The sequence below is a fragment of the Rhipicephalus sanguineus genome, chromosome 6 (assembly GCF_013339695.2).
Source record: "Rhipicephalus sanguineus isolate Rsan-2018 chromosome 6, BIME_Rsan_1.4, whole genome shotgun sequence".
Taxonomy (NCBI): Eukaryota; Metazoa; Arthropoda; class Arachnida; order Ixodida; family Ixodidae; genus Rhipicephalus; species Rhipicephalus sanguineus.
The window spans coordinates 31,120,419-31,146,197 of NC_051181.1; the positions used below are offsets into that span (position 1 = coordinate 31,120,419).

General features: G+C 45.4%; 2 protein-coding genes across 2 annotated transcripts in view; one reads left to right on the forward strand and one right to left on the reverse strand.

Annotated features, from left to right (window-relative positions):
• Positions 1-5,994, reverse strand: part of LOC119397802 (uncharacterized) — a 312,440-nt gene extending 306,446 nt beyond the window's left edge. The window contains exons 1-3 of the mRNA XM_037665178.2: positions 5,910-5,994; positions 967-1,059; positions 93-258 (exon numbers count right to left, since the gene is read on the reverse strand). Of these exons, the coding sequence (XP_037521106.1) occupies positions 97-258; positions 967-1,059; positions 5,910-5,993 (339 nt within the window). The 5' untranslated portion in view covers position 5,994 and the 3' untranslated portion in view covers positions 93-96. The remainder of the gene's footprint in view (positions 1-92; positions 259-966; positions 1,060-5,909) is intronic.
• Positions 1-25,779, forward strand: part of LOC119397166 (probable 4-coumarate--CoA ligase 2) — a 223,229-nt gene that overhangs the window by 87,849 nt on the left and 109,601 nt on the right. The window lies entirely within an intron of this gene.

A 25,779-nucleotide genomic window follows, 5' to 3' on the forward strand; every position in this document is an offset into this window, starting at 1 on the left:
CGTAGCTTCGGGAAAGAGATGTACGAATTAAATGTCTTGCAGCACGTATTGGCCATCGGCTGCTTTGGTCGGCTCAAAGCCGGACGCTGCACCTTGCTAGCCCGCCGTGGTTCTCATGGGAAGCGCCCTGCCTCCAGGCCTCGTCACGGACTTTGTCCTGCCCAGCCGGCCATGACGGGCGTGTGCTCCGCGTGGTTCGCAGGTCTTGGTGATTTGCAGGCACACGAGGCGGTGGCAGCAGTCGGTATTGTACTTGCACTGCGATAGTGCGAGACCAACACAAAGTCGTATGTTTTAGGAGAACTTGCGTTTGGCCTAGTTGCTGCTTACTGTTGCTTACTGCTTACTGCTTACTGGTGCATCAGTCTGTGGCTGCGCCACTAGACTGATGAGCGGACGTAATTGTGTCTGCGCATGTCAAAACTCGCTATATATTGCTACGTCTTTCACTGAATAAAATGAGTTGAAAGTTTACCGCTCGTGTCGTCGTACCTCCCTCTGTCCTCGTCTTTTTTGTGCGGTCAAAATGTCAAACAAAAAGTCGTATGTTGCATGTACCAGCTATATTAGAAGAAAAGAATGATACGGATGTGGAATATCTATAGCGTGTTCTTGAATGCGTAGTTTAACCGTTTTGCATGATTGTTAAAAAGCTTTTGAATTTTGTTTTAAGAGATACAGCGTATCAGGAACTAAGTGGTAATTTCGGTTGCACTACCTTGAAACGGAGCACAAAATAAAAAAAATAAACAAGCGTTCTGTTCTAGTAATTGTGCACTCAAGGCGCTGTAGGCACGTATTGTTTATCCATCGTTTTTGTTTAACCAAGCCTCCCTTATCCGGAGACCACTGTAGATATGCACTGTAACGATGATAATATGTGCGTTCCTATCATTGACGGCTCTTTCCTTTAGGGCGCCTGAGTGGAGCTTAAAAAACAAAAATGAACAAAAGAGCTAGACTTACCGCTCCACCTTGCTTTTCACAAAGGAAGGTACTGCCTCCAACAAAGCAGGAAGTCAAGAAGGCCAGTGCCATAGTTCCACGGATGGCAGGAACCTGCAAAAGCAAAATAATGGGAATGAGGCACTCCGTCCGCTGCCACGTATGACGAGGCCTGCTATTTAACAATTTCTTTTTTTATAGATTTATTTAGGCATACTGCAATATCAATGAGATTATAATAGGTATGGTATATAAAAGTAGTGTGTCAAAAAGCACAGACATACCAAAATAAGAACGACGTGAATGCTTTCGAGTACGAGAAATTGTCAACATGCACAAAGAAGTTAACTAGTAAAGAACATTATTGATTAGAAGCGAAAAGGAAAACGCAATAGATAATGAAATTCAATCGAATACATTGAATCAATAACACAATAATAAAATCCAGATGACATAAAAGGCCACAACTAATACATTATGATGATCAACACCGCTAAGAAACTTTCGTAAGTATTTCTGAAAAAAAGAAAGAGAGTTCCCGGTAACACAGTTATCGGTTAAGCTATTTACATTGAACAATCGTTCTAGGAAAAAGAACGAGTACTTAAAACCACTTATTTCATGAAAATAAAATTGTTCATAATCGCCAGAGGATGTATTTGGTTGCATAGCCTTTCGAATAAGTGACAATGGGCGAGTTATAATGTGATAATGTGTTAATGTAGCGCACTTCTTCTGTGAAAAGGTTCGTTGCGTAATATCTGGTACAATATATGATCTAACGAGCAGTATGCAAAAAGAAAGTAACTGGGGTATTGAGCCCCCGTGCGGCGGAGAAGCAATAAATTGCTGCTAGTTTGTGTTCGGGCAAGCAGCAGTAAAACTAGATCGCTTGGGCGCCACTTAACCCAGGTGGTGAAACTACAGGCCCAGCCTCAGCCGCACCTGTGCAAGAGAGAGATGAAATAGTAGAGAAGGAAAGGCAGGTAGGTTAACCAGTTTAGGGCAACCGGTTTGCTGCCCTACATATGGGGACAGGGTAGGGGAGATTGAAAGATGGAGAGAGAAAGAGAGACATCACATAACACAGCACAGACACACACAGTCAGTCACAGTCCGTCACTCTTGCGTGGTATGAGACATTACGGCCACAGCCGCTTGTCGGAGAAGGTCACAAAACGGCAACCGGCAGGCAGGGAACCGATGCGTACAAGTACAAATTTAGAAGGAAATTCAGATAGAAAAAAAAGAAATATAACGCTTACGATACTCCACAATGCGAAATGTCAGCGTAGCTCTACGCTCGTTCTCTTTTGGCGATATACATTATTCTCTACATAGTGTGCAAGAAATTTGACAGAGACATGCATGCACATACACTTACAGATTACGTTTTGGTTCTTTTTTTGTTTTTTTTATATTCATTTTACTTACTTATTTCGTTTTTAGAGTCATTTACTTCTTTCATTTTTTTTTTTCATTTTCAGGCTTTTCCGCGAACCGCACTTACTGGGAACATTTCATTATTTCTTTATTTTTTTAATTAAAAATGTCTTTGTTGGTTATTTATATCTTTATAAAATTATTACCCAGCAGCCCTCGGAAAAAAAGAAACAGTGAGTCGCGTTGCTCGATACGAGTGAGGCTCGAGAGATTTTGCTGTGCTCGTTCGCACGACTACGGCGATGGACAACGAGGGACGGCGCTCAGTCCAGGAACGGACGCCTAAGGGCTGCGCTCTCAAAATTAGGCAGATCCTACGCACCGTGGTATTGTGCAATATCAGCAAAGAGTTGCATACGCCTCATTGTTAGAGCTTGGGCCAAGCGTTACAACTTGACGTTTCTGATTAAATCTAGTTGTTGTGTGAGTGACGCGGGCTTAGCGTCTAGGATGACGCATAAACGGTAGCTTATGGTCAGACGTAATATCGGCACTCACGTTCAAGCTAAGGCATGAGTCACCTCCATAAAATTTTCGCCCTTTCTTTGTTCATTCCTGTGGGATGTAGCGACGCTACATTATAAAACACCAGGGCTGCGCGGAACGCCCAGCACAGTCAAAGCGCGAGTTGGCGGAGCAGCCTTCATGGAGTCTGCTGTAAACCCTCTTTTGGCACCTACTGCATGCGCAGTTGCGAGATACCCACTACGCAACCAATCATCGCATTTTACGAAGCAGCGAAGTACCAACTACGCGTTTCTAAGGCAATATGCGCATCAGCGTAGCTGCACGTCGTTGTTGCTGTGGTGATAATGATGAGGTGTAACGGTGAATTATGGCTTAGCCCTTTGTAATGAGTGGGGAGCTTTCAACCACCTACTGGTTACGCACTTAAGAAAGTGTGCCGTGTTGTGCGATTCTACTCTTCTACCACGCAATATTACATCGGTTCACGCGTTTCCTCGCCACACATGACGCTTGCATGGACTATCTTTCCGAAAAAGATTCAAGCACTGGGGTAGTTCTGTGGTAGAGCACTTGATTGCCACGCAGAAAGCCAGGGTCCGAGTTCGCCTCGAAGCTTGCTTTTTTTTCTCGATTTGCGCGATAGCTGCGACGGACACCGGCACGAGCAGCGGCGGCGGAAAACTACGCCACCAAAATCGACTGTTGTTGTGAGCTAATGACAGCCGTGGCCTCCGCGATTAGCTCCGGCACCGTGTTGCCTCAGCTAATAGCAGAGGCAACGCGGTGCCAGTGCTATCCAGCAGTTAACCAAAACTAGCGAGGACTAGCCAACGCTAGCCGACAGTCAGCCGATATTCGCCACCCCTAGTGAAGCTTAGCCACCACTATTAAAAGTATGCAAGCATTAGCCAACAGTAGCCGATAGTGTGTCGACATTAGCCAAAACGTAGTCACCACGAGGTAAGCACTAGCTAGAATTAGCCAAAACGAGCGACCAATTAGCCAACAGCTTGATTCTCAAAAATGGCCAACACTAACTCGCAGTTAGCAAAACATTTAGAAGCGCTAGCTGCCAGCTCAGGGTTAGCCAACATAGTCCAGTGCTGGCGAACATTACTCTTCTAGTTGACCACCACTAGTCAAAGTTAGCAAATACTAGTCAACACAGGCAACAGTTAACCGCCAGTAGTAAACAGTAATAAGAACTAACCAACGTTACCCAAAACTAGAAAGGACTAGTAGTTAGCCAACCAACGCTAGGCACAGTTAACACTAACTGACACAACACTACTGCACAACTCTAAACGATACAAGCCCGAAGTGCACGAAACGAAAGAAAAAATTTTTGAACGTATTACACCGTCTGGATTGTCTAAATGATACATCAATATGACACCAGCGAAAGGAACACAGGTGCTGAGCCTCGTTTTCTGCCTGTACTCGTGTTATTTTAGTCGGTGTACTTACTCATTGACAAGTATCCGCTCTTCATCCTTGAAGCATCGCGTTCTCATGTTTTAGTTTATTTCCTTGTCCTTACACCTACTTCACTCGCTTATGGTGTGGGGAATGAATTACAAGGTTTTTGTAACGCCCTATACAAAATATCTTGCGTTGCTGCTACGTATCTCTCCTTTTATATACATTTTTTCTGAGCCAGATGGTGGATTCAGCATTGCGTCAGTTCCCCCACAGCGCGACCTTCAGTTGAAAGTCGACATTATTGCTGTCTGGATTCCTCGTTTCTTCTGCTCATGTTTACGGGCCTTATTTTGTTGCACTATACCGCACGTGTTCATTATTCTTGCACGTGTTCTTTACGAAGCGTTAGGACAATTCAGAGAATGATAACAAGTAAGTGTAAAGTGCTTAGCATAAGTGGAATTGTGTTTTTAGTCAAGCCGAGATAGCAGAGTGCATCTGGATGCACGAGATATTGGGTCCAGAGTGTGATCAATATATATGTGACTTCAGGCTCCACTTATAATATGGAGTTATTGAATAGGGGCCCCAAATGTTTTGGGGCCCAGGAGAAATAGCGTCGAGGCCACTGCGCATGCACGAGACCCAAACAGCGTTTGGGTTTTGTGTTGGGGACGCTATTTCTAGAATTTAGCGGGAGCACCCAGGCCTGCCCTAGAAGCTTTGCGTCAAACAAACATGGCGGCACCCACTGAAACGACGGCTATCGGTCAAAACCAAATTGACCTGATTTCTGGGCAATGGATGACATCATGAATGAAAAGATGCTAGTATAGGCTATCGCTTTCTCATATTTCGCGCATAAAACAAAAATTGGCTGAAAAATAGTCCATGTTTTTAACAGCAGTTGTCGATTTGGGAGCTCGCAGTTTTAACACAGCCAGGGTGGCTAGAAGTTCGATTGTCTTAGCTGATGACGGCAATGATGTGGGCTCAAATAATCAATGGAGATTACCAGAAAATTCATTACCACTACACCTTGCAAAATAAAATTTTAAAGAATACGTGTCCCAAAGGTGATTCTCTGTGAAACCTTTTAATTATTATTCATCGTAGTTTCCCTTTCTGACGCTGAGCGCAGGACCCTTTTCAAAAACACTCATCTCCTGCTTGACGCAAGCCAGCACACCGAAAGCGCTTTTCGAAAGAACTCTAATATATGATATTGAAAAATTCACAAATTTATTTGGACACCTTCATATGACCGTTTATATGAGCGCTTTTAACTTTACGATCAAACAACGAGTTAGCGTTATGGAATTATTTGATGGCGTGCATTCCGCTCCTACATTGGTTCCGTATATGGAGCGATCTGCACATATAGTGCAGATCGAAATATCGGATCGGTTACTAAGAAACGCTTAGGAAGGCTTAAAAACTACATCGAGAGAATTGATTAATTAAAACCAGCAGATCTGCTGGTTTTCGTTAATGTTGTGTCAAACAAAAACAAACGAGCCCTCAAGATTCTCTTGCTTCTTCCTTCAGAATATTCGTGAGGACTAGAACAAGTTGTTTAAAACCGATATGTTTGTATAAGGACCACAGTTGTAGCACAAACATTGGCTTACCGAAGCGTGGACCATCGGATAGCTCGGCACGACCAGGTTGCCAACCAAGCCAATAATGACAAGAGTTCTTACGAAGTCCTGCATGGTACTGCCAAAGAAAAATGAGAACAGCTTGTAGTCCACTCACACAAAAACACCATAGGTGCAACTGGTACGCAGTACTTGATGCTGTTTTTTTTATTCGCGGGACTTGCGGAACGCTTGCTCCTTTCGACCAATAAAAAAGCTTATAGAGGATATGAAAGAAAAGCGGGTCTCTAGAATGAAAGTGGCCGTAGTGGCGTTTAGTGTGCAGTTTACTTCTTTGATGATGGCCCCGCGTACTTTCTCATCACCTCAGCAAGACAGTGTAACGGCAACATGAGCTCTGGCACTGAGAACGCTGCACTCGGAAGGCTGGTATAGGTAGAAAAGCCATGATAATCTATGTTCCCTGAGGAAAGCTTTATGAATGTTTATGTTCTGTATAGAATAAATGCAAGCACAAAGATACAAGAAAAGGCGCTGTGCTCTGTTCCATTCAAAGTGCTCAACGCTGTGGAGCCAGCGAGCCTTTTTGCAGTACATGCTTTTGCGCCACGAAAGAGTTTGGCAGAAAAAAAAACTCGACCGCAATGGAAGGTACTATAGAAAAGACAACGCAAGACAAGGACTCACAGACATTCCTAATCCCGGTATTACAATACAATTGTTCACGAAACAACAATGTTAACACACCCGAAAAGCCCACTCGTCTAAATTTTTTATTGTTGTATGGCTATTGACAACTTCACGATGGAATCTACTACGTAAGTGGAGATGCCGAAGCCACACCTACGCGCCTGCCTCTCCTCAAACACATTTAATAAATTAAAGGGGCTCACAAACAATTGAGAATGTTTATGCGAAAAGCATTCTCCCTCGGCAGTGCGGCAATGCACGCATTTCTGCTGATCCCTAGGACAATCAATCTGATGATAAGATGGGGGACGCACGAACAGTCTGTTCACGAGTGCCATCCTCCAAATCTAACACGAACACACAAAACACACATGCGCACACACAGCGCACGCACGCACGCAAGTACACACACACAAACCTCTGGCATATGTGCGCCTCATGTGGCATAAGTGTTGCATATGTGAAAGCAAAGCGCCCATCCCTATCCCCACCATGGATCTACGTCCCCTTAGCAATTTTAGGCAAACTACAACCCACTTGTCGATGCCGGTTTTTCGCGCTTCGGGTTCGTTGTACCTCGTCTTCCTTCGCTCACAGTTTTTTGCGAGAACACTCAAGTACCTTTCGTATGTAAGTAAACTGGTTCCTAGCTTTTGTTGTTTATTACAGCAGAGCTCGACCCCTGTCGGAACAGTCAGTGCTAGAATGCCGACCCGAACTGTCTGCACACCGAAAATCAATTAAGGCCTTACTGAACTCTTTGTGTGCCAGTGGCCTATTGAATAGGCTTTAGTACTCCCGCTCTACACCTCGCTTTTGTTGATATCTTTTTATAATCGCGCGCCTGCACTTCTCTCCGCTTTCCTTTCCGTCTTTCTTTCCCTTTCCCCCTCCCTTTAGTGTAGGGTAGCAAATCGGATGCTAAGATTCTGATTGACCTCCCTGCCTTTCTCTCGTTTCATTATCTCTCTATCTCTAAAGAAGAGCTCTTATGATCGAGGTTTCCCGTGTGTCGTAGGTAGAAAATCATCATCATCATGAACTGGCACGCGCTCTCTTCCTTTTCTCAAGCGCCTTCCGGTTCTTCCCATTCTACTTCGCTCCCAGAACACGTGCGCCGATTTGACCGGCGCGGCGCAGGGTGCAATAACTCTGATGGGCGAGAGAGGTAGCACAGAAAGAGAGCGAGCAAGAAAGAAAACATTACACCATTTCCCGCTAAAGGGGACCATTAGGCGATGCGAAGCCGGAGCACTTGCACGATGGTGTTCCGTTGGCGTTCGTTGGGCATACTACCGACCTCGCGTCGTGGAACGCGAAGAGGAATGCTACGCGCGTCTTGTCTTAACTCTAGCCTGGCCGTTAATTCTCGCAGGGCGAGGGGGGAACGCGGTCGACAGGCGTACGAGAGGGGGGCAGCGTAGGAGAGGAGAGAGAGGGGGAGGGGACGCGCATGCGCGGCGTTGCGCAGGAGAGAATTTCGGCATGTCTAGCCCGCGTTTCAGAGGAAGAGTGGAAAGGGGATGGGAGAGGGGAGGTGGAGAGGGGGAGGGGTGAGGGTAAGTGGAGAGGGGGAAAGATGAGAGGGGAGGGAAGAGGGAAAGTAGAGAGGAGAGATGGGAAATGGAGAGGGGGTGTGGAGAGGGGGTGGGAGAGGGTGTGCGCATGCGCAGTAAGGGTGGTCACGCCGCACACCACCAACACCACCACCGGATTGAACTGCGCCATAAGATACTTCGCATCTAAAAGAGAGGCATTCTTGGCGATAAATGTTTTTGGCGAGGTGAGACTCGAACCCGCGTACACACGATCTGAAGGCCAGCATCGTAACCACTAAGCTACCCAGGTACGCCAGCAGTTGCGCTAGCAAGGGGTTGCAAGGTATAGCAAAGGATTGGGAAAGGGATGTGAGGACTAGGAGGGAAGGAAGGAGGGGAGAGAGTAAAACATAGCATAGAAAGAAAAAGAGAGAAATACAGAGAAAGAAAGAGAAGAAAAACAAAAAACAGAGAGAGAGAGAGAGAAAGGTTAAGTGAAAGGCAGGGAGGTTAACCAGAAGTTTTTCGGTTTGCTACCCTGCACTGGGGAAGGGGAAGGGGGATAGAAAGTAAGGAAGGAAAAAGGAGCAAAAAAACGCACACACACTCAAGCACGGGAGCATCATAGTCGTTTAGAAACAGAAAGAGATAGAAAGAAAGCGGGAGCAGAAATAGAGAGGGAGAGAGAGAGAAAGAAAGAAAGGAAAGAAACAGAAGATAGAGGGAAGCGAGAAACAAAAAGAAATATGTATATAGGGAGAAATAAAAAAATACAAATAAACGGAAACAAAGAAGACATAAAAAATATAGAGAAAAGAGAAAAAAAGAATGAAAGAGATGAATGAAGCCAGAGAAATTCTTGGCCAAGAAAATTTATTGACGGGGCGGGATTCAAACCCGCGTGTCCGCGTTACGAAGGCGAGCGTCGTAATCACTCGGCTGTCCAGACAGGCTAGCAGAGGATAGCATAGCGTTGTGGCGGGTGGCATGTAGAAAGAGAAAGCGAAGTGAAGAGGAGGGCTGTAAGGTGAGGAGGTGGGAGAGGGGGAGAGGAGAGACTAAAGCGTAGCCTTGTAAAGAATAATATAGCAAGGGAGTGCCCAAAGGAGTGAGGGTGAGGGAAAGGAGGAGGGTAGATGACGATGCATAAGATAGCCATGCAAATATAGTGTAGCAACGGGCTTGAAAGAGAAATGAGGACGAGGAGAAAGGGAGCGCCACCAGCTCGGTTGTTTCCTCGGTCTTCGCACCATTTTTTTTTCTATTTGGATAGGCGAGTCTGTCACGCTGGGTTTTGTCTCTGTCGTCTATGTGATTCATAGCGTAGTTCAGCGCAAAAAACAGGCAACAGACGAGTGAGAGGACAAGGACACAGCGCCCAACAAGCAACGTTGCTAAGTTAAATGTCTATGTGATGTTATGCGCAGTTAACACCAAGCCAAACTCTCGCACCACCCTTCATGGACTGTGCCCACTAGACTTCACCCTTTATAGATCCAGGGGAGACGCGCTTCATCAGTGGTTTAAATACAAATGAATCACCATCTCCTTCTTTTCAAAGAAGTTATGTAACCCTAAGTCCCCGTATATCATTTCAGAACGGGCGCTGCTGACCACCTAGCTGGCATAACGCATTTCTGGTAATTTGCGGTAATCGAAAAATTTTCTACCGGACTGGCCAAAACTCTCTCACCTCCTTCAGCGCCAGCTACTCGCTCCAAAGCTCCGTAAATATTGCTTTCTCCGAAAAATTGACTTCTGAAATACGCCACCGCAAAGGCAGCGTCAATCATGTAGCGCGCCCCGCCACGGTGGTCTAGTGGTTATGGCGCTCGACTGCTGACCCGAAGGTCGCGGGATCGAATCCCGGCCGCGGCGGCTGCATTTTCGATGGAGGCGAAAATGTTTGAGGCCTGTGTACCTAGATTTAGGTGCACGTTAAAGAACCCCAGGTGGTCGAAATTTCCGGAGCCCTCCACTACGGCGTCTCTCATAATCATATCTTGGTTTTGGGACGTTAAACCCCAGATATTATTATTATCATGTAGCGCAACACCTTTAAGCCGAATTGGAATGAAATCCACACGTCTCACTGATCACTCCTTTTTCTCGCTAGTGTTCACTCAAGTATCCGATCCCAGCTTCAATGCCTCTGATTTTCTATGTGACTTAGCCTTGAGCAGTTCCTTACCCCAGGCGTAACGCTGTGGTTCGTGATTTCAACTAGCCCTACTCGCATGCGTCTCATTTCTATTTGTCTAACTGTTTTTGACTTCATGAAGCAATTCTACATGCCGTGACCATGCCCACTTCTTCTTCTTGATTTCGACTAAGATGTCCTTAACACCCCTTTGTTCCCTGACCCACTCTGCTCTCTTCTTGTCTCTTAAGGTCGTTTTTCTTTCCATTGATCGCTGCGTTGTCCGCAATTTAAGTTGAACCCTCTTTGTGAGCATCCAGGTTTCTGCTCCGTAGGTGAGTGCCGGTAAGATGCTGCTGTTATAAACCTTCCTCAAGAGGGATAGTAGTGAACAGCGAGCAAGAATGTGCAACCGAGAGATGAACATTGCCTGCTTGGACGCATTGCCAGCAGCCTTCGGAAACAACATGGAGATCTTGCGGGAGCTGGGACGGTCTGTAGTACGAGAAGAGCGACAGAAACAACGGCTTGGCCAGAGTGCTCCATTGCTGGCCGACGTGATACGCGAGGAGGTTTAACAGGGGGTCCAGGAGCCTCAGATAAACGCACATTCACAAGTGCCACTAGAGTGTTAGCCCAGTATGTCCTATGCCGATGTCATACTGCGAGGAACTCCCTGCCACTACTCCGATGCCGCACCCGATGTCTCCAAGCCCACTGCAGCCACCACCCGAGAGGAGACTCAGAAAGAACGATATTTGGAGCACTCCCGATAGGATACCTCTTTGTCAACACTGTGGGGAGGCTGGTAATCTCTGCCGAATACGCATCATCGCCAGGCGGGTCTTCGTGGTTTCTCTCTAAATGCACATCAACTTGTCAAAGATCACCACCTTTGCAGATATGTTATGTAGCCAGGGGGACACAAAGTGAGACAATAATTTTCGCTGTCGGCCGCCCAATTAACGAAGATTGAATAATGAACTTTTTAATGAGTGCAGCAAGCGGGTATGTTTGTATTGAAAATTGCAGGCAGTTATTCAATTATTCAATTTTAGTTAATTGGGCTGCTGAGAGCGATCATTATTGTCTCACTTTGTGTCCCCAAGGTGGTTTTCACGTACCTTCCAGTGTTGAATTTTGAGAAAACCATAAAGCTTATTTTTGAACTCCCGGTATAGGACGTGTTGAAAGTGCGTTCAACGCTTGTTTGTGCAATTGTTTAATGCGCAGTATAATATTTAAAGAATGCAACATTGTGTGAAATGTATTTTTGTTGAGAGCTTAACACGGCGTACTCGGAGTGTTCAGCTGCATGTAGTGTGCCGCCGCAGCGATATCGCCTCAACATCTCAACATGTTGCCGGCGCGCGATAAACCACGCGAGCAACGTAGGGTTCATGTTCCTGGAACGTTAAAACCACGAAAAAGCATGCGCTGGCAAATAACGAGAACTGAAAACACCCCAAGGTAATGCTCGCTGAAAGCTTCAGCGTAAAGAAATGGTGCGCACATCCACCGAGGATTGACTACTAGAAGCTATCGTCTATATCACTGAAATGCTACACTTCACCACCAACCGATGGTGATAAAGTGTGTTCGTTTATTCGAGGCGCCCTCACGTTTTCGGTTTTGCTCAATAGCCAATCAGCGCGCACCAAAGGCGATACTTTTGCGATTGTCGAATTTTGCAATCGTTTCAGAATACGGCCCCAGTTCGGTTTAACAGCCACTGAACGAAAGGTAGCGCTGTGATCGCGTGGCGTAAAGTGGCGTGGTGGCGCCGCCCTGTCGGAGAGGTTACGCCGGAGCAGAGAAAACAGCAGCGAGTCTCCCTGGCGTTTTGCGGCCTCGTGGACGAACGGTTCATGGCGGGGCATGGAGGAAGGAATACTAAGGAGAGGCCCTATCGTATTTCAATGCATTGCGAAAAGTGTGGCGGAAGTGACGTCAGATTTATGGGGCAAACAAACCGGTATAGGGCAAACAAAACAGCAGACGCCCCGCCAGCCCCGCGGCGTGCTCTCCGCCGTGGTTAGCTTCTTAGCAGATTTGTAGTCCCGGCGTAAACTTAGCGCGTATTTTGCGGTTGGCACGCAGTAAAATGTTGCAAGCAGACGTTTACCAGGCTGTTCGTGCGTGGCAGGCCCGGGCGCTGCGTGCTGAAATTCTTCGTGGAGCATTTTTGTGCAGCAGTACAGAATACCGGTACGTGCCGTGATCAAAAACGTTCAGCCCCTGCATCATCGTAATCGAACTCACCTAGCAGTGATTTACGCGTTCTGCTGGGCGTTAGGCCTTCCCTTTCTCGTAGCCCGATTTCCCGATCTGTTGCCGGATTAGCGGTTCTTTGTTCGTGTATATGGAGTGAGCGTAGTAGCTATTCGGCGCAACGCCAACCTATAGTTGACGTAACTTCACGTTGAAAAGAGGACACCGCTGTATTGTATACGCGATCGTGCACGTAAAGTTTGTAATTCCAGTACGCACACAACAACAAGCACGCAGCGAGCGCAGACCGCACAATACACACATCACGTAGTCCGATAACAACAACATAAGTTTATTGCCCTTTCGTTGAACTACACAGCCTCTAAAAACGTACGATGCCTTCGGCGCACGTTACGTACGGTGCGTCAGACGCCAAAAACAAAAGTTCACGTGTGTTCTGAGTTGACACAATGAGTAAGAAGCAACAGAGCACACATCCGAGAGCTTCGCATGCAAACACCATGCATTAGTGATCAGCAATGAAGCGAACGTGTACGTACACATGAAAAGTGACACCCGGTGCTTTCCGCAGTGCACGCGATTTGCACCGGGTATACGCAACCATACGCAACAGCTGCGCATTGCGTAGTTTTCCTAAAGAATACACACAAGGAGCAGCACGCGTGAATCGACTGCCCCGCGGCGCCGCTTGCACGGCGAAAAAAAAAAAAAAAAAGGCTCGAATCGCGCATGCGCTTGCAAACGACACGGCGGAAATCGCGAAATATTTCGAGGCTCCTTCGCTAGGAGGCGATGCGGGTGTTTGCGATGTGGAGGCTTCACGAATGTGACGTCAGGGCCTCTCCTTATTTTTCCTTCCTCCATGTGGCGGGGTCCGTGCGTACGATTACACGGGTCGGCCGCACTGGCCCTCGTGGTGAGTCGAACGTCGGCGACGCCGCACTCGTGGTACATTGTGTGTTTTATGTTTTCTGTGCATTGTATTGGCTTTGTGTGAGGATACTTATCATGTTACTAGTTGTGTATCAGATTAGGCAGGCGAGCTCGCCGTGATGTGAAAGCAGGTTCAATAAATGTACACGTGTTTGTTGCACGACCGCGTAACTGTGTCCGTTTGTTCCGAGAGCGGCGGTCTGCTCAGACACCACAAAATCGACAAGGAATTAGGCCTACTTAAAACAAAAAAGATGTTTTTTTTTCGAGCTTGGTGGCGCCCCGCTCACCGCCTAGTTATAAAAGGAATGTTCATAGCGTCCATCCATGCACTTTCCAAAGTCTAAAGTGAGTAAGAGGCCTTATTTAGTATTAGAAGGACAAGTTGGACTTTATCTCGAGGGCATTAAGGCATGAACCGACTGCATGCGAAATGATTTCCTTTTGAAGAATCTCTCCCATTCCACACTAACTCTTCGTTGTGCCGTCAGCGATGCAACCCGATGTTTTGAATGCCCTACATGACGACTTGACCCCTGGACACCTCGGTTTTTCTGTGAGCTCTTGAAAATTCTGGGCAAGTACCACTGACTACGCGCCTGAACACAGACGTCACCTACTGCTCAAAGACATGTTTTGAACTCTGTGGAACGCAGGACAGCACCGAAAAGGCCTATGAGATCTCTACAACCAGACGAGCCCAGCATATGCCCAGCATTACGGTAGGCTGACAATTTATCTTACGAATAATTCAGTGAAATACTCTCTTATGAATACTGGTTTGGATCTTAACGTCGAGGCATAAGAGCAGAACGAGAGAGGACCTGATTCCGAAATTTTCGTCAGGCATCGCCGTCGAGTACCACTAAATGAGAGTAACAAACGCAGTAATGCTAGCATTCCAAATAAATTCTGCGCTCAGGGCTAAAATTGTTAGTTGCTGTTGGGTCATTCCACGCCAAACATCCTAGCCATTTTGGCGACCTGCACAAAAAATCATGCTGATTTATTGCAAGAAAAACAGTGAATTGCTAGATTTTTCGAAGAGAAAAAAAATTTTAGCCACGTGGTAGCCTTCCAAATTTTACAGAATGTCGTCTAAGCGATGCTTATCAGAAAATTACTTTTGAGAGTGTAGTTTCTTGTTTCAATACAAATTTTGATTTGCCTATTAGGCAAAGGTGCTTGTGTAAGGTGTTCGAAGCTCAGTAATGTTACTGAAAATTTTAAGCAATATATGCTTTCAGAAGTTTCCCCAATATGTTCTATGTCTGCATTTTTTTCATTGTAATATCACGCTATGTAGGAATGTCCAAGAAATGAATACGTACTCTACGGAAAGTATCTTTTCCGTTAAATATATTTTCAGAGCAGTGAAGTTTCCAAATTTTACGAGCAAAAATCACGAGTTTCAGGAATGTCATCACTTTGGTCCGTATCGAGACGCAATTTAAGCCGTGTTGTGCTCCAATTAAAAATCGGCTTCATATCTCAATCGTAAGCAACTTAAAAGTTATTTTTATATGGCAAGTTTATTTATTACATATCTGGTTTTAGGAAAGAAAATAATTTTTGAAGTTCCCCATTGACGGCAATGGAGAACTTCAGTGAGGAAGCTGCCGTATGACCAAATGGGATGATCGCCGTCAATTGGGAACTTCAAAAATTATTTGCTTCCTTAAAACAAAAAGTGTAATGATAAAAATTGCCACATAAGAACTACTTATTTGCTTTAGAATGAGATATAAAGCTGATTTTTAATTGGAGCACCACATGGTGCAAACTGCGTCTCGATGTGGACCAAAATGATGATTTTCTCAAATTTGTGATTTTTCTTCGTAAAATTTAGAAACATCAGTGGTCTGAAAATATTTTTAACGGAAAGTATGCCTTCCATAGAGTAAGAATTCCTTACTTTTCTGGAGATGTATATGGCAGAAAAATTGAGCTTCGAATACCTATTGAAAAATATTATTGACCTTCAAACACCTTACACAAACGCCTTTGTTTAATAGGTAAACCAAATTTGGTATTGAAATAGGAAACTACACTCTCAAAGTAAATTTTTTGATAAGCATCACTCAGACGACATTCTGTGAAATTCGGAAGGCTAGCACGTAACTAAAAAATTTTTTCTCCCCGCAATAATCTAGGAATTCAAGGTTTTTAATAAAGCAAATCAGCACGTTTTTTTTTTTGTCGAGTCCGTTTCAGATGGTCGCCAAAATGGCTGGGACGTTTCACGGCGTACTACACTGTTTCGTGAGTGCAGCTTGCATTTAGCAGGCTACCCACGGGCATGATCTAGTATACATGTCAATTTAGGCTGAAAATTTCTTTCTCTTAAAACAATTGAAGCGTAAAGCTGATTCTGAGTGTGACCCCATATATGTCGTTATGAAATGGCGAACAAATACTATAACAGCCGTTGTAAATATGATCCTAGGTGCCCTACAGCTACGTGTAGTGGAGACGACGCTCTGGCATCCCGGCATTAAAATCCAGAGAGACGCTCACCGTTTCAGCGCCAGAGACATTTGACTTCATTGAAGAAACAATTCTGCTGCAGTACCTTTGAAACCTAGATCACCCGACATTTTCTCGGTCGCCGTTCATCGGAAATTAAGCGAGAAGTATTTCTTTGATTGCAAAACTGACGAAGCGTACAACGAAGCTAACTTTAACGAACCGTTTAATACCACACACAAGGTGAAGTTATACCGAGGTAAAGGTGTTTCACACTGGAATAATTGACAGGGAGCACTTAGAACCCTTCCAAATTCTAAAGCAATTTTTGCGAGTATGGCTTCCATAGCTATAAGTAGCTTGTAATTTAGATTGTTTTAACTCAGATGACGCTGTGCCTGAAAAAATAATTGCTTGATAGCGACGACCTAAGTAGTTGTCTATGGAGGGACCACAGGTAATCTGCGATAAAGTGTAAGGAAATGTTCACTTACAGCTTCTGGAAAGAGCTCTGCGGAGACAAGGTTTGCCGCTAACCTTTCCTCAGCCACGAGAAGCGTCCTTTTCAAGCCTTTATATGACGGAAAGGAAGTTTTGCTGCTGCTAGACGTATTCTCGGCACGAAGGTAATCACTTAACACCGGCACTGTTCCTTGTGTTCAACGCTCGGGTGTGAAGTGCGGGGCGTCATAGGACAGCCAGCGTTCCAACACCATGGGCATTTGTGTTTACGGCACTTATTATTCATAGCATACTCTAAAGACTCAAGTTTCTTAACACTTCAGGTCGCACAAAGTAGCGCGTTTGTTGTCACTTCTGCAAGCTCGCTCACCCAAGCGAGTCTAGAGTTTAAACGACAGCAGTGATAAAAGAAAGGAAGAACGCGCGGAGACGGTGCATATCTAAAACTGTCCGAGTAAAATTAAGACCACCACCTGATATACGATCACGGCGCGGCAATAAACAACTCAGAAAAGCCCTGTCGTTATTTGATTGCGCGCCGTAGTTGAGTTCTTACGCACCAGCTGTTTTCTCTTCGAGGTCTCGTTGGCTGCACTTTTCTCTCTTCGGAGTCGGTGGCTTGAAAGGCGCTGGATTATATTAAGGCAGTCAAAGCGTATATATCGCTAGCGAACCTGCGCATTCTAAACAAGTTCTTGCTACAGAGATTCTGCGCCATAGGATGATAGATCCAAAGCTTCGGAGCTTATGCATTCAATAACGTCAATAACCTCAATAACCAACATGGACTCCTTCAAAATCGCTCATGCCAAACTCAACTGTCTGAACTCGTCACAAATATGCACTCTTCCATGCACAATCAACTTTACACAAACACCATCTTCATCGCCTTTGCCAAAGCATTTGACTGGGCGTCTCACAATCGCCTAAAGCTTAAACTTTCAAGCCTGCAACTTCACTGCAACACGACACGATGGATTGAGGGACTCGTAACTAACAGATTTCAAGTGATCAGTTTGCAGAACTGTTTTTCTAACCGCACTGATGCCATCTCGGGAGCTCTCCCAGGTTCTGTCCTTGGCCCATTACTTTTCCCAATATACATAAATGACAATGTAGCTAATCCTATATCATAAATACGCCTTTTGTAGACGATTGCGCCGTTTATAAAGACCTAAACTACCACGATGACGTCATTTCACTACAGTGGTGCAATATATGTCAGTAGTGTAACAGAATGGTGCAATATATGTCAAATGAAAATCAGTATTTCAAAGACTTTGCACACAAAATTCGCTACAACTGTCCGCTCGAACACTAACCAGTATAAAATACGTGGTACTAACATCTGCTCAGCGTCCTCAATTAAAAACCTTGGAGTTCTTTTTACATTGAACTTAAGCTGGAATATGCACATCGAACACGTCACTTCTAAAGCATGCAAAAAGTAGGTTACCTCAAAAGACGCTTACATCTTTCAAATACTGGTACCATACTTCGTGCATACGATTCCCTTATCAGACCTTCCTTAGATTATGCCTCCATCTTTTGGCACCCACATCATGCTTGCCTGTCTTACCTACTCGAATCAGTTCAAAATAAGGACGCCTGGTTCATCCTGCCTTCATACTCTCGTTACGAAAGTGTATCCGCCTTGAAGAAATCTCTAAATATTGTTAATCCTGACCTGCGCAGAAAATTTGCGCAGTTGTCGTTTTTTCATAGTCTACCATGGTATAGCACCCCATTTGCTCGAACTGACCTTCTGCCCAACCCATATATATCAATCCGGCGAGATCACGTTCAAAAATAAAACCTACATTTGCCCGGACCAACGTTTATCAAAATTGGGCTTTGGTATTGTCTATTACAGAATGTAGCTCTTTTCCCTCATCTATCTTCTCGCTTGCAGGACCATCGTCATTTCGAGCTGCCTAAATAACGTTTTTGGAAGGAAACATGCCCTAGAAGTACAGTAAAAGCTCGTTAATTCGGATTTCACAGGACCACAAGAAATGTTAGAATTAACCGGATTCCGATTTATAAAAAGTATCAAGAAAACAATAAACAGATCTGTATTACGTCAATACACTTTCATTTCCTTGATGAATATGTAAATCCTGTACATACTTTGCATAAAATCAGTGTAAAAGCTGCAATTTTCCGCACTCGCGACTTTGTTCACAATGTGACCGCGGCTCAAGACCACACTGTCTTAACTAACCCGAAACGTGCGAACCCGAAATTAACCAGAAACATCGTTACCGTCGTTACCGTACAGTTCACGCTAATGACGATGGCGATGCAGACTGCGCTGCCTCGTTTTGGTTGTCAGCGAACGCCGTTTTCGCTCCTTTGCGTCGCAGTGTGCGGCGCTTCGCGCTCGGCGCGCTCCGAGAATTATCCGAATTAACCGGGCTGGGGCCAAACATCTCCGAATTAACGAGAGTTTGATGCCATTAAACAATGCATATGCTTACCGGGGCCAAAGAACGCGTCCGAACTATCCAATTTTCTGAATAAACGCGTGTCGAAATAACGAGCTTTTGCAGTATCTGTATATTTCATGAAAACGCACCTTCCACCTTAACACTGCATAGTGCAACATTATCATTACAGTTGCGTTTTGCCTCTACCTGTACCTTTCGGACCTTTTTGTCGCTTCCTATGAATTGTGTTTCATCTCTCAAAACTGTTTCTCATATGTCGCTGTGTGCATTACCTGACACCTTAACCTTGACGAGGATGACGTGGACGGGAAGAGGATGACGATACTAGAAATTGTATAACATTACAGATATGTTATCTAAAATTATTTTTTGTTTCCGTGTTGTTCCCTCCTAGATATGTCCACCCACTTTGTACTCACACTTTCTTCTTTCGAAACCTCTTTATGGCGAAGCTCAAGCATCCCTCAAGTTTTCTAGGAGCGAAGGTCCTCAGGCCCACACCCCTCCACGCCGTCGAAGCTCACTTCTCTTAAGCATCGCATGAGGTTGCAGTGGCCGGTGATTTAAGAGCAAATGTTTAGGCCTTGAGCGGCTTGGTTCTAGCGCACCAGAAATAGGAGGTTAAAGGAAATAAGCTCTGTGCACAACTGGTTATAATGGTCGTGTTCACTTTCACAACCTTTATCGTGGATTGTGAAATGACAACCCTCGCGCCCCTCTCATCTTTCTGTATCAAAAAGAAAGAAAATAAACTTCAAACTTCAAACTTCATTCTAGCGCACTACGGGCGCTTTATCGAAGGTAGTAGCAGACGGTCTCCCCAACCGGTGCCGGCTCAAAAAGACAATGCAACGCTGCGCGCGCCGAACGCGCGCGGCATTCTGTCGCCGCTGTCGAAGGTCCCCGCCGCATCACTACTCGCGCCCCTCTCCTGTCTTCCTCTCCTTGCGCTGCGCGCGCCGCACGCCCATTCGCTCAGTCATTCCCGCCCGCGAGCACAGCAGACGCTCGCCCCACCGGCTCCCCACCCTACCGCCTTCATGAAAGCCAGCAGCGAGACCAGGTGCATAGTCGTTTGCGTCCCATTTCTAAGGAGCTTCGCTCATCGGTTAGATTCGTACACCGAACAACTGCTAGTTTTTATGCACCGAATAGGAGAATAACGTTCACTAGAACTTGTCTGCAGCACCAACAGATGGAAATTGACACACACACACATGCACATCTATCTATCTATCTATCTATCTATCTATCTATCTATCTATCTATCTATCTATCTATCTATCTATCTATCTATCTATCTATCTATCTATCTATCTATCTATCTATCTATCTATCTATCTATCTATCTATCTATCTATCAATCAATCTATCTATCTATCTATCTATCTATCTATCTATCTATCTATCTATCTATCTATCTATCTATCTATCTATCTATCTCGTTACAGCAGAGCTGTTATGGCTGAGGTTTGCCTTGTGTCTTAGATAGAAAATGATCATCATCATGAACCAACAGGCGCTCTCTTCGTCCTATTCTTCATCGCCTTCCTCTCATTCCTCTTCTGCTTCCCTCCCAAAACATGTGCGCTGATTTCTCCGGCGTGGCATGCAATAACTCCGACGGGAGAGAGAACCAATAAAGAAAGAAAGAAAGGAAGAACGAAAGAAAGAAGCAAAGAAAGAAAGAAAGAAAGACACAGACGGAGAGAAATTTTTGGCGAGGCGAGATTCGAACCCGCGTGCCCACGCTCCGAAGGTGAGTGTCGTAGACACTCGGCGACGACACACAAGCGACGCACACATGCGATGCACAGGCGCTAGGGAGTAGCACACACACACACAAGCGACAGGGAATAACACACACACAAGATTAGAGCGCGCGTACCCACGATCGGAATGCGAGCGTCTTAACTGCTCGGCTATCTTGGCACGCTAGCTGAGTATAGCATAGCCTTGTGTAGTATAGAATAGTAAGGGGGTGAGAAAGGCAAGTGAGGGTAAGTAGGAGGGAAAGGAGGAGGGGAGAACAAGCACAGAGAGAAAGAGAGATAGAAAGAAAGAGGAAGAGAGAAGCAAAGAGAAAGAGAGGGAATAAAGAGAGATAAAGATAGAAAGAAAGTAAAGAAAGGGAAAAAAGATAGAAAGACATAGAGAGAAATAGATAGAGAGAAACAGACACAGAAAATGAAAGAAAGAAAGAGAGCAAGCATAGCTATGTATAGTAAAGTATAGGACGAGGAGGGAAACAAAGATGTCAGGTGGTAAAAGCCTGGCCAAGCCAATAATAGCTAGATGCCCACGAGCTCTGCTGTAACCCAGCCTTGCGCGGCTTACTGCAAGCTACGGTAATTTTTCGCGTTATTTTAGTTGCGTATTACATGTCCGTAAAATGCAAGTCCTTTCATAATGACTGTTTTATGATGTACACCTATTTATGTCATGCATATGTTACCTGTAACACACTGCAACAACCCTGCTACAAGGTTGAACAGTGGTACAAATAAATAAATAAAAAATAAATAAATGAATAAATAAATAAATAAATAAATACTATCGGGAACTCGGGCGTTAATGTCGACATAAGCAGCAAGTGTTCCGGTACATCCAGCATGAGCATTGTGGGTAGTACTTGGTACTTGCCTAGGCTTCCACTTTAAAACTGCCAATTTAGTTTAAAATATAGCACTAAACACGTGAAGAGGCAAGAACTACGCCCCTGCGCAAGTGATAAGTACTTTAGCGCGTAGATATTGCTCACAACATTAAGATAACGTGGTAGTGCCAATGTTGGCTCCATTACGGGTGCATACATTGAGCCGGGTTTACGGATATAAGTGCCAGGTAGGATTCCTTTTGATTAAACTCCTACTTCTGTCATGCGTGGCAATATATAACTGTTTTGAAATGCATGAAAAGAAGATGCGCCTTCTAAAGCTTCCTCCTGTAATTAATCGCTAGTTTCTTTTAGTACAGAAGTGCTGATGTTTTTTTTTTTCTTTTGTACAGAAAACGCCCTAAAGCGCAGCAAACGATTAAAGAAGGATGGGTGGTCACACTCAGTGTTTGGTCGTTAGGTTGCGCCTAGAAAGCACAGTTTGAAAATGCACAACGGCATTGTGTTAAGTGCGTTGAAAACTGCGTCTAGTTACTTTTTTCTATGTCACCTGCTGGGCGTCTGCTTCTCGTCCTTCTGGCGTATGCCAGACGCAAGAACTCGACGTTGCTAGGTGCATTAGTTCGGCATACAACTGATAAGACATCGTGAAATAAATTATGTACAAGCTGTCTGTATTCAGCATGAACAACTTATTACACAGAATAAGTACTAGTCGTGACAGCAGCTACACACTTTATGTCGCGTGGGATAAAAAAAAACAGTTAAGGCTCTCTCTGCGGTTTGCGAAGCAAGAGCAAACATACATAAATTGAGGCCTGACAACATTAAAAATAACTTGTGTTGCCAACAAATATATACACAAGACTAAGACAAACGACGCAACCTGTCAGCATTGCAAGCGACAGAAAATGCGGCGACAGGCCGAGGCTATACGAGCGATTGGCCGCTGCCTTCGTCGCGATACTAAAATGCTCAGCAATCTCGTTCGCATCGCTGCAACAAGAAAAAGCATTAGCCGAAATAAAAAGAGCGTCTGAACCGCAAACACATAGACTACACAAATTCATATACCCCCTGTCATCGTGGAGGAAGAACAAATATTTTGTGCGAAGACATATAATTCACTCCGTCGATGCGTTCTGAACTGTTACTCTGTTTATTAGGCAAGGCATGAGAGCAAGTAAGCAAATAAACTATTTACTGCTTTTGCTGTCTCTGATCAATGCCTTCAATATATTAGATCCATAGGAGAGCACACACGAGTTTTCATCAAACCCTAGACTTTATAGGAGAGCAGAGTCACAACCGGTGGATTCCAAGCTACGAACATTAGTCTATTACTGACCTATTATTCACGGTACGGCTGTCCATGTTAGGAACTGGGTACTTGTAGCAGTATGCTCATTAGTCTCAGTTGGTTAATTTATGGAGTTCGACGTCCAGTAGCGATTCAGTCTATGAGAGACGCCGCATTGGAGGCCTCCGAATAATTCCAAACACCTTGGATTCATTAACATGCACTGGCATCGCACAGTACACGCGGCCTATAACGTTTCGCTTCTATCGCAATGAGACTGCCGCGGCCGGGCTCAAACTCGCGCCAGTCGTGTCAGCAGCCGAGCGCCCTAACCCCTAAGCCATCGCAGCGGCTAGGAAGAAAGTCTCGGAGATGAAATTCGCTTTTGCTTAGGCCTGCTCAGTTCTGGACTTCTGGAGTCGTGTGCTGACTGGACTAACCGCACACGATTAGTAAATTGGAGATATTGTGGTCTCTAAGGCCTCCACCTGGAATTTCGGATTGACACTCTTCCCGCTGCTGCATTTCCGTCCTTCCTGATGATGCCGGAAAGAGGCCTACTGTGTCACCTTCACCAACGATCGGCAACGTCATGTGGCCATCTGTGTTCAGTGGTACCGTCACAATGATCTGGAAAACTGGCTTCTGTCGAACGGATAGGTGAGTGTCTTCGGCCAATCGGAGAATTCGGTAATGCTGACAACCATTATTTTTACCTTGCGAACCGGTGTCGCGAACCTTTCATCAATCACTCACTAAATGAATAAATAAATAAATAAATAAATAAATAAATAAATAAATAAATAAATAAAACATTGTTTCTATGAACCAAAAATGCATCTGCAAGAATTATTTACGCCAATATCTTAAAGTGGCTAGTGCCAGTCCAGTACAATAGGCAACAAAGAATGTGAAGGTCAGCTAAACAAAAAGAAAAAAAATGATGGCTGATCCCTCTGTCATAGGAATCGGTACAACGCGAAAGTGAAACGTGTCGTCACAGAAGTAGTTGATTGTTTAGAGTGCATTGGTATATGAGAGCTTGTACTATGGCCGCTGTTTGGCAGAAATAGCACCGCTTGATGTAGAAGCACTCATGTTGACACCTAGTGGTACATCTCCATATGGCCCCTGTTTTCGCTGCAGTTGTGACTAACCAAGGGCGAACAACCACTGCGGTGTCCATTCGCACGAGATCAATTGCAACGGCCAAAGCCGCGGCCATAGCTTTGGCCATACGCACAGCGGAGGCCAGGGGCGAATCGGCATTTATTCTGACGGACTCACAGGACGCCTGCCGTCTTTTCCTTGGCGGGGCATTACCAGACTGCGTATTACGCATACTGGGAATGGCTCTCACAATGGATTATGGTGTGACTTGGTTCCCGGCGCACTCAGGAGTTGAGGGGAACGAACGGGCGGACCGTTTGGCTCGAGGAATGACAAGCCGAGCCGCGGACCACGTCACCCGGGAGGAAACTTTGACACCTGGCGCGCCAAGAGAAATCCTCGAATTGCAAAGACTAGGTAGGCGAACTAAAGCTCCCCCTCATTCTAACCTAAACAGGAGACAATTAAGCACGGGACTGGCGTCACCTCCAGACAAACACTTTCCCACATTTACACAGGTTGCACAGAATGTACCCCCAAAGATACGGCAACAAATGTCCATGGTGCGAAGCAACACCGACATTGGAACACCTTACATATCAGTGTACACAACGTCCGGAGGCTGCCATATTGCCTCTGTTGAACAACCATTCCCTGCATTGGTCGTGGGGGGCGCGGCTCGCGGAACTGGAAATGGGAAGCCAACCAGAGACCCTTGACCAGGCCCGGCGAGCCGCTGTAGCCAGTGGATTCCTGGAAGAGGGGCACCACCCACCCTAACCACTCAGAGCCCTCATATTAATAAATATTTCTTCTCTCTCTCTCTCTACGTACCGACGACTAACGCCCATGGTCATGATGTAACCCCTCTCTGGGATTTTCATTAAAGATTATTATCTATCTATGTATGATGTAACCCTCGAGATAGCTGAAGCTCTTAACATATACTTGGACGACGCATATGGTGAATCCCGCGCAAAGATGATATCGACAAGCACGTAATACACACTGATACTCGATATGCACTCCTTCAAAGCGTCGCGGAACGCGAAGAGAAACGCTACGCCGTCGTGTCTTCCCTCTAGCCTGGCCGTTTATTCTCACAGTGCGAGCGGGGAACGCGGTGCGCCAGCCAGGCTAGAAAACGGTTCTAGTACACTCTAGCCAGGCGAGCGTTTTTCGATAGGGATGGATGGTATAAGCGAGGCTTGGGCTAAAGCCACCACCTCGCGGTGTGTTAAAGCGTTGACGAAATTACACTTCTGTTAGAAACGCGCCTAATGGGATGGTCGTAGCAAAGTCGCGCTTCTTTTTTCGAGCCTGGTGGCACACATGTCATCGCCCCGTAATAAAGGGTACGCTCATAGCATCCATTCATCCATGCAAGAGCACTGTGAGAGGAAAGTGTGGAAGATAAAAGGCGCGTTTATGTAGCCTCCATTATTTGTTTGGCGGTAGCTCAGTAGCCCAAACGCCCGCCAGCCATCGTCGCGGACCAAGAGGTGATGGGTTCGACTCCTGACAACTTTTCAAAACGATAGCATTTCTTGGGATACTTGTACGCAGAAATTTTGGTGTGTCTTTCTGTCTGTCTGTCTGTCACACGATTCAGCCACCCGGCCAAAGTTTAAGCACTTGCTGAACGCCCAGCCATCTTGAACTGGTAGCTACGTTCATACTTGTGAACACTGTCGATAAAAAGCAAATATTACGCATATCTGAGGCCCAAAATCAATACCTAAGCATTAGGTGGTGTGTTCCTTTACCAGAAAATACATAGATACGTAATTCTGAAGGCCCTAGTGTTTCTTAGGCTGCGCTGAAAATGCTACGCTATGCACGTAAAAGCCCTCTGCCGACGATATGGTGTTGCCACCTGACAGTGGCCTTGGGCTCTGCCCAAGCTCATGTTTCCCTACGCCACTGCCAGATGGCGTCCATATCTCACGCAGCATCTCCTCT